Below are 14,446 nucleotides of genomic sequence, written 5' to 3'. Positions count from 1 at the left end.
TACTTATTGTACATAGCTACGTTAATCTTACGAACGCATCCCCTATCCTCCTTTATATATTTATCTCTGTATTATCCAGTTCCAGTTTTAGAGTCCTCAAAATGTTTTACAATACAATACAACAGCAGAGTTGGAAGGGATCTTGGAGGTCTTCTAGTCCAACCCACTGCCTAGGCAGGAAACCCTATACCGTTTCAGACAAAAGTTGTTTTGTTCCGACTCCTTTTTCCTCACTTCCAATCCTTGATACATTTTGTTCCAAATTTCATAATATTCTGTCTCGTTCTCTATTTTTGATTTCTAGTGTCAGTCTGTCCATTTCTGCACAGATCAAAATTTTCTTTATTACCTCTTCTTCGGTGGGGGCATCTCTGTTTTTTTCCAATTTTGTGCATATACCAACCTGGCTGCGGTTAACACATGCAACATTAAATATGTCACTCCTTTACTGTATTTTTCTTTCATTATTCCTAATAGGAATAGTTCTGGTTTTAAATCTACCTTTTGATCTAACATCTCTTCCAACCGTACCTTTATCTGGCGCCAAAAATCCTTGGCTTTTGTTCATAACCACCACAAAGGATGAAAAGATCCTAAAGCCGAGTTACGTTTCCAACACTGTGGAGATTGTTTCTTATTTATTTTTGATGACCTCGTGGGGGGAAGATGCCACCTATAAAACATTTTGTACAATATTTCCCAGTGTGTTTTCTTGATGACTTTGCAGGATCACTGAACCAACTCCATGAAGTTACTGAAGGCCAGAACAGAAGGAATAATAGAATAACAGAGTTGGAAGGGATCTTAAGCAAATGTCAGATTAACAGAGTTGGAGGGACCTTGTGGGTCATCTAGTCCAACCCCCCTGCTCAAGCAGGAAACCCTATATTATTTCTGACAGATGGCAGTCCAGTCTCTTCTTGAAAATATGATAAAGCTCCCACAAGTTCCGAAGGCAACTTCTGTTCCATGGGTTGATAGCTCTCACTATCAGGAAATTTCTCCTTATTTCCAGGTTGAATCTCTCCTTGGTCAGTTTCCATCCATTATTCCTTGTCTGGTCTTCAGGTGCTTTGGAGAATAACTTGGCCCCCTCCTCTCTTTGGCAGCCCCTCATATATTGGAAGACTGCCATCATGTCTACTCTGGTCCTTCTCTCCACTAGACTATCCATGCCCAGTTCCTGCAACTGTTCTTCATATATTTTAGACTTTGGTTCCTTAATCCTCTTGGTTGCTCTTTTCTGCACTTTTTCTAGACTCTTGGTTGCTCTTTTCTGCACTTTTTCTAGAGTCTCAACAACTTTTTTATAGTGTGGTGACCAAAGCTTGATGAAGTATTCTAGCTGTGGTCTTACTAAGGCTTTATAGAGTGGTATTAGTACCTCCCTTGATCTTGACTGTATCCCTCTGTTAATGCAACTTAGAATTGCATGGAGTTTTAGAACAACTGGAAAGGAAAACTTTACGCATGCTCGTTTTGAATTAGCACTTCAAACTTTATAGTCCATGATTCATAGCTCCCTTTTTTTTAAAATCCGCAGGTCCGATTAGTTCAGAAAAAAGATACGGGTCATATTTACGCCATGAAGATATTGAGAAAAGCTGACATGCTGGAAAAAGAGCAAGTATGTCCTCTTTTTTTTTGGTTTCCAAATATAACTTTAAAGCACCTGCAAAACAATGTATAAAAGGCATATATTTTTTGTGGTGAATTTTATGTGTGTATTTGTTAACTAGGGACTAGTTGTTTTGACCAAGGACTGATTTGACCAGCCCAGTGTGATATGGACAACACCGAACTGAATTTGCATTGGTTGTGGTTGATGCCCAGATCATCTTCTTTTAATGACCCTGTAATCCCTTGTGAGTGGAGTCTGGGCAATTGAATGGAGCTAGCAGAGGGTTTACTGGCCAGATGCCTTTCCTGTCGCCAGAGCGGAGTTTTGTTCAGCAGATATATTCTCATTGTGCCCAGAGAGAGAAATATCTGCCTCTACCTAGGATCGAATTTACCGCCTCCTGATTGTGAGGCGAGAGCGCCACCTCTAGGCCACCCACACCATTCCTGGTAGATGCCCAGATGTCCCCTATAATATCAAAATATCATTACTAAATCAGACCATGGGATCGAAAAAATTAAAAAGAGTTTAATAAAAAACGCTTTAATTTTAAAAAAGGAAAAAAAAACTACAGGTAATTCTCGACTTACGACAATTCATTTCATGGCCATTCAAGGTTACAACGGCACTGAAGAAAACCCGAGTTATGATTGTTTTTCATACTTACGACCAGAGCATGCATCTCCACAGTCACGTGATCAAAATCAGGAGGCTTGCAAACTGGCATGTACTTATGACAGTTGCAATGTCCCGTGTGTGTGTGTGTGTGTGTGTGTGTGTGTTACGCAATCCCCTTTTGTGACCTTCTGACCAGCAAAGTCCATGGAGAAGCCAGATTCACTTAAACAACCGTGTTACTAACTTAACAACGGTGGTGGTTCGCTTCACAAAAGTGGCAAAGAAGGCCGTAAAATGAGACAAAGCTCACTTAGTTGTCCAGCGTAGCAACTAGAAATTTTGGCCTTGATTGTGGTTGTAAGTTGAGAACTACCTACAGTATATCCAAGACATACCGTATTTTTCAGAGTATAGGACGCACCTTCCCCCCCCCCAAAAGAGCATGGAAATGTTGGTGCATCTTATACACCGAATACAGCCATTTTTTGGCCTCCTGAAGCCCCACCCCTGCATCCCATTTTTGTGAAAAATGGGCTAAAAAGGGCCATTTTTTTGCAAAAACGGAGGCGTTTTTGCCTTCTCTCACTCCCCAAAAGGTTTCTGCAGGCTTCAGCAGGGCTAGGGGAAGGGAAAAATGCCCCCATTTCAGCCCTGCTGAAGCCTGCCGAGCGCTCCTGGGGGCTGGGGAGGACAAAAACTTTTTTTTCTTACTTACCTCTTCGAAATCTTGGTGCCTCCTGTAGTCCAAAAAACACGGAAACCACATAGAGCCTATAATGAAGTTTTTGCTGATTTTCCGTCTGCGACCAACGAAGTAAAACATTACATTTGCAACTTAGATTTGCATACGTTTGTATCTCCCTATTAAGATTTTAGATTTGATATTCTGTGTTTTATGCATTTTATCCCCGTGTTCCTTTTCACCGAAATGAGACGTGAGAGTGACATACAATGAATAAATGCTGAATCCATTTGGCTGTTCTCTCTCTCTCTCTAAGCCATGTCATCCGAAGGCTGCATTTTCGGCGGCTGGATTTTTCATTCCGTCTGGGGAAGGTTGTTTTCAGTTTTCCTGTTTTTCAAAAGTTAAGAGTAGAGAAAGTTTAGGAGACAAAACAAACTCACTTCCTTCCTTGCAGTCCAGAAACAGGCAGTATAAATTGACCCAAACCAAGCCCTCCTCTGAAACTTAAGCACAAGCTGACATGCGAAAATTCCAGGGTTATCAAGAGAATTGGTGCTTCCTTCGTTTTCTTGGAACGCCTTCAAAGAAACCCATCTGTTTTGGGGGATAGAAAAATGGTGTGGTCTCCTGCTGACTTTCTTTGGCAGGAAAAAAAATATTGTTTACTATCCTTTAAACATCCGTCTATAACCCAAACGAGGCTCTAAGAGGCTTTTACAAAATGGTGCGTTGAGTGTCAAAATAATGGAAATAGAAATGGTCAAAATGGAACAGCAGGGGCTCCAAGGATCATCAGCGAAGAAGAGCAGGTCTTTTGACCATCTCAGATCCTCTTCCAGGTTTGTCCGGATCCTTGGTGCTCTCTGAGCTTGGTGCTTTTCTTGGAGATGGTGCATTACCAAATTAGGGAACATCATACAGTGCTAGAAAGGAGGGAGGGATGGAGGATGGAAGAAGAGGAGGAGGAGGAGGAGGAGGAGGAGGAGGAGGAGGAGGAGGAGGAGGAGGAGGAGGAGGAGGAGGAGGAGGAGGAGGAGGAGGAGGAGGAAGAGAGGGCCTGTGGTGTCTTTGGTGCCCTCTGACCTTGGTGGTTTTCTTGCAGATGTCTCATTACCCAACTAGGTAATATCATCAGTGCTAGAAGGGAATGGGGTTTACAGAGAGGAGGAAGAGGAGGAGGACTTTGGTACCCCTGGTGCTCTCTGAGCTTGGTGGTTTGCTTGCAGACGTTTCATGACCCAACTAGGTAACATTCTCAGTGTTAGAAGGGAGTGGAGGAGGAGGAGGAGAAAGAGGAGGAGGAGAAAGAGGAGGAGGAGGACTGTGAGGTCCTTGGTGCTCTCTGAGCTTGTTTCCTTGCAGATGTCTCATTACCCAACTAGGTAACATCATCAGTGCTAGAAAGGAGGGAGATACAAGAAGGAGAAGGAGGAGCTGTGGGGTCCTTTGTGCTCTCTGAACTTAGTTGTTTTGCAGATGTTTCGTGACCCAACAAGGAGGAGGAGGACAGTGGGATCCTTGGTGGGTTTTTTGTGTAGACACTTCATTACCCAACTAGGGAACATCATCAGTGCTAGAAGGCCATGGCGTTTGCCCTTCAATGAAACGTTTCCACGAAAACAACCCAACTCAGAGAGCACCAAGGACCTCACAGTTAAACCCTGAGCTAAAACATCCTCTTTTACCGGTAGAAACAGATATCTCCATCTTTGGAGCGTAGGAGACAGTCGGATGAGAGTTGTGGGCCAACCTATACTGAGTGCCAGAGAGTTAGGAAAGGCTGCCTTACACCTAACAGCAATAAAAGTATCATTGCACTGAAAACTGTTGATGTACAAATCTGTTGGGTAGGCAAACTCCTTTTTTTACCTTCAACTTTGATCTGATTGGCCGTGTTCCTCTTGCAGGTGGCTCACATCCGAGCAGAAAGGGACATCCTGGTTGAAGCCGATGGTGCCTGGGTCGTGAAGATGTTCTATAGTTTTCAGGACAAACGCAACCTTTACTTGATTATGGAGTTCCTTCCGGGAGGTAAACAGTTCGGTGAAATTATTTCAATGACTAATTGAGAGTGGTGCGGTGGCCTAGAGGCCGAGCTCTCGCCTCACCATCAGGAGGCTGTGGGTTCGATCCTAGGTAGAGTCAGATATTTCTCTCTCTGGGCACAGTGAGAATTTATCTGCCGAACAAAACTCCTCATTGGCGACAGGCATGGCGTCCGGCCAGTGAAACACTCTGCTAGCTCCATTCAGTTGCCCAGATTCCACCTTGCAAGAGATTATGGGGTTGTTAAATGATGATGATTTCAATAACTAATGGAACGATTCAGAGAATATTTTCAGTGAAAAACTGCCATTTTCCCAAGGCTAAGATTTGGGTAGAAGGGTGTGGGGTTTGTGGAGAGGAGGAGATTCCCAGAAGGGCAGAGGACCAAGAGACAGCCAAATTTAGAGACTTTAGCTGGGAGAAGAAGGAAAAAAAGATAAGACAGCTCCTTCCTTGCAATTCTCAGACTATAATGATGCACGTTTTCTACTTTAGTTTGGCAAGATTCTGTCTGGCTGCTCCGAATTAACTCGGTGTGTTCGTTTTTTGCTTTTTGACCGCCTGTGTTTCGTTCTCCCTGATTCAGGTGACATGATGACTTTGCTCATGAAGAAGGACACGCTCTCTGAGGAAGAAACACAGTTTTATATCTCAGAAACCGTGCTCGCTATCGACGCCATTCACCAGCTGGGGTTCATTCACAGAGATATAAAACCCGATAATCTTCTGCTGGACGCAAAGGTATCTCGTGTTCCTACGGGTCCTCTCTTTTGAGTCCTTGTTCTAGGATGGAATGTCTCAGCAACTTTCAGCTGGGTGGACTTCAACTCCCAGAATTCCCCAGAATAGAATTCCGGAAGTGGACGTCCACACTTCCGGGAATTGAATTCTGGAAGTTGAAGTCTCACACAGCTGAAAGTTGCTGAGATTCAGAAAAACACTTACAGCAGATATCTGTGGCACCACCAAGGTTGGGCTACGGTAGGCTTTGGCATCCGCTTCCTTTTATGAATACAAAAATCTCCTTTTTGTAGAGATGAGTTAAGAGAAAATGGTTAGGAAAGGTAATACAATACAGTAGCAAAGTTGGAAGGGACCTTGGAGGTCTTCTAGTCCAACCCCCTGCCTAGGCAGGAAACCCTATACCGTTTCAGACAAATGGCTATCCAACATCTTCTTAAAGACTTCCAGTGTTGGGGCATTCACAACTTCTGGAGGCAAGCTGTTCCACTGATTAATTGTTCTCACTATCAGGAAATTTCTCATCAGTTCTAAGTTGCTTCTCTCCTTGATTAGTTTCCACCCATTGCTTCTTGTCCTACCCTCAGGTGCTTTGGAGAATAGCTTGACTCCCTCTTCTTCGGGGCAGCCCCTGAGATATTGGAACATTGCTATCATGTCTCCCCTAGTCCTTCTTTTTATTAAACTAGACATACCCAGTTCCTGCAACTGTTCTTCTTACATTTTATTTATTTATTTATTTATTTATTTATTTATTTATTTATTTATTTATTTATTTATTTATTTATTTATTTATTATTTATTTATTTATTTATTTATTTATTTATTTATTTATTTATTTATTTATTTATTTATTTATTTATATTTGGTGCTTCTAGACCGCCCCCTCTCCCAGAGGGACTCGGGGCGGTGTACAGTCCATAGAGAATATCACAAAATATTTTAGCCTTCATCCCTCTAATCATTCTTGTTGCTCTTCTCTGCACTCTTTCTAGAGTCTCCACATCTTTTCTACATCGTGGCGAAAAAAGAGAGATTATTGGTAGAAAATGAAATATGTCAATACTGTTGATGATATATAGCTAAATAAGATAATATTGTTAAATGTGGATAACCAATTAAGTAAAATGCTTGTTATATTAAAATGGATTTGATGATATACACTACATATAGAAACTAGAAATAACGAATGGAAAATAAAATGATAAAGTTGATATACTTTTTTCTAAAAGGGCAAAAAATGATTTTGTTTATTCGTTAAGAAAAATGCAAACTTAAGATGGAAATAGAGTTAGAAAATGTGGGGCCAAAGTTAGAAATGATAAATGCGATGTAAAATGGATTGTGTATAAGAGAGAATGTAAAAAGGGGGGAAAAACCCTGAACAATACTTTGTTTATAAAAAGGTTTTAAAATTTGTAACAAAAAATTAAAAAAAAAACTTTACACAAAAAAACATAAAACTGTATAAAACGTGTATGTATGTATGAATGTATGTATAAAATTACATTATATGCAGGTTTTTTTTTAAATATTGGAAGCTGCCCAGAGTTACTGTGTGTTAGGGTGGGTGGCCAATAAATTTTACAAATAACATGATAATAAAAAAATTGCTTTAAATCCATTTGCATGTCGCTTTCTCAGACACGATGAAATTGCAGTTTTCTGCTTGGGTACAATCTGCTATTTGATGATTAGATGTAAATCAGGGAATAGCTCCAGAAGTACTTCAGAAGTTTGCATCAGTCATCTGGATTAATCATATGAGTATATGAATATGGATTGAATATGAATATGATTTTCTTTCTGTAGGGCCATGTAAAACTCTCTGATTTTGGGCTATGCACAGGTTTAAAGAAAGCTCACCGAACTGAATTCTACAGAAACCTCACTCATAATCCACCTAGTGACTTCTGTAAGTACTGCAAATTCTACCTTACGATAAATATTCTGCATACTGTATTGATGGAGGAGGATATTTGTGCCTCGAGGTTGAGCTGGTTGGGTCCTCGGTGCTCTCTGAGCTTGGTGGTTTCCATGCAGGAATCTCATGACCCATCTAGGTAACGTCATCAGTGCTAGAAGGGAGTGGGGTTTGTGGAGTGGAGGAGGAGGAGGTAGAGGTGGTGGTATTGAAGGAGAGGGGGAGGAGGAGGAGGAGGAGGAGGAGGAGGAGGAGGAGGAGGAGGAGGAGGAGGAGAAGGAGAACAATGACTGGAGTCCTTGATGCTCTCTGAGCTTGGTGATTTTCTTGCAGACGTTTCATGACCCAGCTAGGGAATGTCATCAGTGCTAGTAGAGAGGAGTGTGTGTGGAGTGGAGAAAGAGGTATAGGTGGTGGTATTGAAGGAGGAGGAAGAGGAGGATTCTGGGATCAACTTTCCCCAATGGGTGTTTTTGGCCAGAAACCAGAATAAAACAATGGAACTCAGCAAAAGAAAAAGAAAAAAAACCCTTCCCAATTCATGGCCATGTGACCATGGGATGCTACAAATGGACATAAAGGCGAGCAGATCGCCAAGTGTCCAATCATCCAATCATGGGACTGTGGGGGAGAGTGGGAATACGTCCGTCATAACGTCGAGAACAAATCGTAAGCCCACTGATTGACTACAGCCAGAATAGCGTTTGCCCAATATTGGAAATACAGTAATATTCCCCCAGATGAATTAGTGATTCAGAAAATTCTAGATTGCGCACAAATGGAGAAGTTAACATTAAGATTAAAGGACAAAGAAGAGTCCACTATGAAATTTGGGATAATTGGTATAAATGGTTGCATAACAGAAATAAAATTACTTTAGCCAAGGAGCAGTAGAGAAACATATAGAATTGTAAATGAATGTATATCAATATAGAAGCGATATAAGATTGATATACTGTACATAGGCACCATGACACAACAATGTTAACGTGATGATTGAAAGTTGTTATAGATGGAAAAAACAATAAAAATCTATTAAAAAAAACAAGATGCACCGTTTCCAACGTTGCGTCCCCAAAGATTTGGCGCAGAACTGCTCTTAATGCATTGCGATTCTACGTTGGGGAGACATTTAGGGAAGGAAAGAAATAATTAAAATAGCTTTTTTTAAAAACGTTTGCATGAGAAAAGGCCCTGCCATTTATTTCTGTCACTTTTTGGATCCTGGACTGGAACCAAAAGCAGGCTGAATTGTTAGAATGCTCTTAAAACGGAAATCATTCACTTGGTTCGTTGTTTTGTGACTCAGCGTTCCAGAATATGAACTCCAAAAGGAAAGCAGAGACGTGGAAGAAGAACAGACGACAGCTGGTGAGTATCTCCCGGTTGAGTTCTGCAAAGTCCCTCCAATGCAAAAATGTTTGGAGAACGTTAGGTGGTCTTCAAGGCCTCCTTGTTAGCTCTCTGAGCTTGGGTTAGTTCTTGAAGACATTTCATGACCAAACTAGATAACATCATCAATGCAAGAAGGAGTGGGGTTTGTGAGAGGAGGAGGAGGAAGAGAAGGAGGAAGATTGTGGGTCCCTTGGCATTCTCTGTGTTTTGGTTGTATACTTGCAGGTATTTTATGACCCAACTAGGTAACATCATCAGTGCTAGAAGGGAGTGGGGTTTGTGGAGAGGAGGAGAGGAGAAGGAAGAGGAGGAGGAGAAGGAGGAGGAAAGGTGGTGGAGGAGGAGGAGGAGAGGAGGAAGAGGAGAACTGTGGGGTCCTTGGCATTCTCTGTGTTTTGGTTGTATGCTTGCAGGTATTTTATGACCCAACTAGGTAACATCATCAGTGCTAGAAGGGAGTGGGGTTTGTGGAGAGGAGGAGAGGAGAAGGAAGAGGAGGAGGAGAAGGAGGAGGAAATGTGGTGGAGGAGGAGGAGGAGAGGAGGAAGAGGAGAACTGTGGAGTCCTTGGCATTCTCTGTGTTTGGTTGTATACTTGCAGGTATTTTATGACCCAACTAGGTAACATCATCAGTGCTAGAAGGGAGTGGGGTTTGTGGAGAGGAGGAGAGGAGAAGGAAGAGGAGGAGGAGAAGGAGGAGGAAAGGTGGTGGAGGAGGAGGAGGAGAGGAGGAAGAGGAGAACTGTGGGGTCCTTGGCATTCTCTGTGTTTTGGTTGTATGCTTGCAGGTATTTTATGACCCAACTAGGTAACATCATCAGTGCTAGAAGGGAGTGGGGTTTGTGGAGAGGAGGAGAGGAGAAGGAAGAGGAGGAGGAGAAGGAGGAGGAAAGGTGGTGGAGGAGGAGAGGAGAACTGTGGGGTCCTTGGCATTCTCTGAGTTTGGTTGTATGCTTGAAGATATTTTATGACCCAACTAGGTAACATCATCAGTGCTAGAAGAGAAAGGGGTGTGTGTGTTGTTCAGAGATTTAAACTATAGGGTGCTTTGGTTGCTTACTTGTAGACATTTCATGACCCAACTAAGTAACATCATCAGTGCTAGAAGGGAGGGCAGATTGAGGAGTAGAGGAGGACTATGGGATCAATTCCCTCCAGTGCCTGTCATTTACTTTTTCTTGGCCAGAAACCAGAAGTAAAGAATGCTAAAACAAAGCCTTTTTTCAGAGAATCCATAAAAACCATAGATTGGGAGGGGTGGGGTGGGGTCTCCAAGCTTGGCAACTTTACGACTTCTGGACTTTAACTCCCACAAGCCGTAACGTGGCCAGGTTTTGAGACCCCTGCCATGGACGGAAGACTCTGAAAGACTCAGAAGGCATAAAAACCTGGATTGGTTTCAAAAGGTGATCTCCGAAATATCATTTTTCAGGCCTATTCAACTGTCGGGACTCCGGATTACATCGCGCCCGAGGTTTTCATGCAGACAGGTTACAACAAACTCTGTGATTGGTGGTCTTTGGGCGTCATCATGTACGAGATGCTAATAGGTGAGAGGAACCAATGGGAGCTGCAGTTAAAGAGAGGTCGTCTCAGGCTTGGAGAGGGTTCCAACTCACGTTCGTCGTGCCGGTGACCGTATCTAACCATCTCATCCTCTGTCCTTCTCCTTCGCCTTTGGTCTTCCATCTTTCCCAACATCAGGGCCTTCTCCAAGGAGACCTCTCTTCTCATTTGGTGGCCAAAGCATCGAGGGGTCTTTTCTCATCTTCGTCTTTGGTGGCCAAAGTCTTTGAGCTCCAGCGTCAGGACCTGCCCTTCCAAAGGACAGGGTTGATTTCCTTTAGGATCAACCGTCATTTCAAAGGAATAGAATAGAAAGCAACAGTTGGAAAGGACCTTGGAGGTCTTCTAGTCCAGCCCCCTGCTCAGGCAGGAAACCCTACACCACTTCAGACAAATGGCTGTCCAATCTCTTCTTAAAAACATCCAGGCATGGAGGAAGGAAGAAAGGAGAGAGGGAGGGAGGGAGGAGAGAAGGAAGGGAGGGAGGGAGGAAAGAAGGAAGGAGGGAGGAGGGAGGAAAGAAGGAAGGATGGAAGGAGGAAGGAAGGAAGGGATAACAGCATAACAGAATGACAGAATAACAAAGTTGGAAGGGACCTTGGAGGTCTCTAGTCCAACCCCCTGTTCATGCAGGAAACCTTACCTCATTTCAGACAAATGGCTATCCAACATCTTCTTAAAGACTTCCAGTGTTGGAGCATTCACAACTTCTGGAGGCAACTTCTGTTCACTGATTAATTGTTCTCACTGTCAGGAAGTTTCTCCTTAGTTCTAGGTTGCTTCTCTCTTTGATTAGTTTCCACCCACTGCTTCTTGTCCTGTCTTCAGGTGCTTTGGAGAACAGCTTGACTCCCTCTTCTTTGGGGCAGCCCCTGAGATATCGGGGAGGTTGGTTTTGGAGACAGAACCAAGGAGAATTAATATGATGCTCTCTATCAGTGGAACAGAAGTTGCCTCCAGAAGTTGTGAATGCCCCAACACTGGAAGTCTTTAAGAAGATGTTGGATAGCCATTTGTCTGAAACGGTATATGATTTCCTGCCTAGGCAGGGGGTTGGACTAGAAGACCTCCAAGGTCCCTTCCGACTCTGCTATTGTATTGTATTGTATAAGTTTATTCCAAGTACTTCAATATTGTTCATCTAGTCCAGCGCTTTCATTGTCTCCCATTTTACAGGATATCCCCCATTCTGCTCTGAAACACCTCAAGAAACATATAGAAAAATTATGAACTGGAAAGAAACATTGGTATTTCCGCCGGAAGTGCCCATTTCAGAAAAAGCAAAAGACCTCATTTTAAAGTAAGTAGAACAAGTGTTTCCCTTACGGGGCTAGAAAATCCATTAATGAGCAATTTTGTTAGCCTGCTATTGATAATCTACTTTGCTTCGTCATTATCCTGAAGAAACTTTACATTACAACAATAGAATTAATCGTCAGAGAAACTTAGCTTACGGGATGGAAGGGCTGTCCTTTTTGTGCAAGTGTAGGCTCGTAAGCATTACGTTGGCCAACAAAGCAGTGGAAAGGAATCCAGGGGTCAAACACCAGAGAAATCAGGAGATTCAGCTATAAAGATTGTATTGCAAGCTTAAGCTCTCTATGAGAATCTGAACTACTAACAGCCAAGGGAAATTAGCGGGAGATAAGGAATTCACGGCAGGCTGGACTTAGATTTCTTGGGGGTGTGAAACAGTCGTGGGTTGCCAAATTTTTTACTACTGGTTCAGGCATGCTCCCGCATGCGAAAATTATGTTGCTAGGTGAAACATTTGTCCCGTGAGTTTGCCCCATTTTACAATTGTTCTTTCTATCATTGTTAAGCAGATAATTGCATCTGCTAAATTAGTCACACATGACCCCAGGACACTACAGCAGTCATAAATACAAGTCAGTTTCTAAGGGTCTGAATTTTTATCACGTGGTCACGGAGATGCCACACCGGTCGTAACTGTGAAAAACGATCCTCGGTCACATTTTTCAGCACCGTTGTAACATTGAACGGTCACTAAATGAATCGTTGTAAGCCGAGGACTACCGGTAATAACTTTTCTTCCCTTTAAAAAAATAAAATCTCCCTTCTCTTCCAGATTTTGCACAGATGCTGAAAACAGAGTCGGCAGCAACGGAGTAGAAGAAATTAAGAGCCACGCATTTTTCGAAGCGGTGGATTGGGCCCACATCAGGTAGGTTTGGTGAAAAATGAAAAATGGAAGAATTCAGGAAAAATGTAGGCATAGACAGGACTTTACGAACTGCTGACAGTGGGCAGAGCCAGCCTGCAATACTGCATTCTCACCACTGTGCCACCACAGATAGATAGATAGCATTAGCACTTAGACTTATATGCCAATTTTACAGCGCTTTTATGGCCCTCTCTAAGTGGTTTACAGTGTCAGCCTCTTGCCCCCAACAATCTGGGTCCTTGTTTTACCGACCTCGGAAGGATGGAAGACGGAGTCAACCAGGGGTGGGTTCCGGCTTCTTCTACTGACGGTTTACGACCTGTCTTACACACATTTGTTAAGCGGATCCCTGCGGTTGTTAAGTTAGTCATTCAGAGAATCTGGCTTCCCCATTGAAATTTGCTTGCCCGAAGCAACCGTCGTAAATACGAGTCAGTTGCCAAACGTCTGAATTTTGATCGCGTGGCCGTGGGGACGCTGAAGAGGTTATAATTATGGAAAACCGTCGTAGGTCCAGGTCAATGTGTGCTCCCCTGGATCTACCTTGAAACGCCTCTAAATGAATTCAGGATGGAAGTAGCAGATATATTTGTTTATTTTGTTAGCGGTGATGGGTTTTATTTTAAAGCAAGATTCAGTTGCGCTGATCCCAACGTTGCTTGTAATCTTGATCTGCCTGACCTTTGCTTTTCGTTTTAGAGAAAGGCCAGCTGCCATCACTATAGAAATCAAAAGTATAGATGACACCTCCAATTTCGATGAATTCCCCGAATCTGATATTTTACAACCAGGTGAGCCTGATACTCATAGATGCAACAATATCTTATGGTTGAGAGCAGAGGGGAGAGGGGGGAGAGGAGAGAAGGGACAGAAAAGAATGAAAGAGGAAGGAAGAGGGGAGGGGAGAGAGAGGAATGAGAGAGAAAAGAATGAAAGAGAAGAATAAAAAGGGGAAGGGAGAGAGGAGAGAGAAAAAATGAAAGAGAAGTCTGAAAGAGAAAAGAGAGGGGAGGGGAGGGAGAGAGGAGAGAAAGGAGAGGAAAGGGAGGAGAGAGAAAAGAACAAAAGAGAAGAATGAAAGCAAAGAAGAGAGAAGAGAGAGAAAAGAACAAAAAAGAAGAATGAAAGCAAAGAAGAGGGGAGAAGAGAGAGAAAAGAACAAAAAAGAATGAAAGAGAAAAGTAGAGAGGAGGAGAGGGGAGGAGAGAGAAAAGAACGAAAGAGAAAGGGGGGAAGGAAGAGAGGAGAGGAGAGAAAGGAGAGGAAAGGGAGGAGAGAGAAAAAAACGAAAGAGAAACATGAAAAAGAAAAGGGGAGGAGAGAGAAAAGAATGAATGAGAAGAATGAAAGGGAAGAAGAGGGGAGGAGAGGGGAAGGGAGAGATGAGAGAAGAGAGAGAAAAGAAAGAGTAAAGAGGGGAGGAGAGAGAAAAGAATGAAAGAAAAGAAAAGGGGAGGAGGAGAGAGAGAAAAGAACAAAAGAAAAAATAAGAGGGGAGGGGAGGGGAGAGAAAAGAATGAAAGAGAAAAGGAGGAGAGAGAGAAAAGAATGAAAAAGAAAAGGAGAGGGGAGAGAGAAAAGAATGAAAGAGAAAAATGAAAGAGAAAAAAAAGGGGAAAGGGAGGGAAAGGAGAGAACGAAAGAGAAAAGAAGAGGAGAGGAGAG

The 14,446-nt window shown here is 42.8% G+C and overlaps 1 protein-coding gene across 2 annotated transcripts in view; it reads left to right on the top strand.

The window, feature by feature from the left end:
* STK38L (serine/threonine kinase 38 like) overlaps window positions 1-14,446 on the top strand; it is a 36,455-nt gene that overhangs the window by 18,493 nt on the left and 3,516 nt on the right. For both annotated transcript variants that reach the window (XM_081957368.1, XM_081957367.1), the window contains exons 5-13: window positions 1,544-1,627; window positions 4,832-4,955; window positions 5,557-5,711; window positions 7,524-7,626; window positions 8,945-9,006; window positions 10,463-10,580; window positions 11,773-11,896; window positions 12,686-12,781; window positions 13,481-13,572. In XM_081957368.1, the coding sequence (XP_081813494.1) occupies window positions 1,544-1,627; window positions 4,832-4,955; window positions 5,557-5,711; window positions 7,524-7,626; window positions 8,945-9,006; window positions 10,463-10,580; window positions 11,773-11,896; window positions 12,686-12,781; window positions 13,481-13,572 (958 nt within the window). The remainder of the gene's footprint in view (window positions 1-1,543; window positions 1,628-4,831; window positions 4,956-5,556; window positions 5,712-7,523; window positions 7,627-8,944; window positions 9,007-10,462; window positions 10,581-11,772; window positions 11,897-12,685; window positions 12,782-13,480; window positions 13,573-14,446) is intronic.

This window comes from Natrix helvetica, assembly GCF_964273705.1.
Source record: "Natrix helvetica genome assembly, chromosome: 6".
NCBI lineage: Eukaryota > Metazoa > Chordata > Lepidosauria > Squamata > Natricidae > Natrix > Natrix helvetica.
Note: the sequence above shows the minus strand (reverse complement) of the source record. Positions and strands in the feature narration are given on the sequence as shown.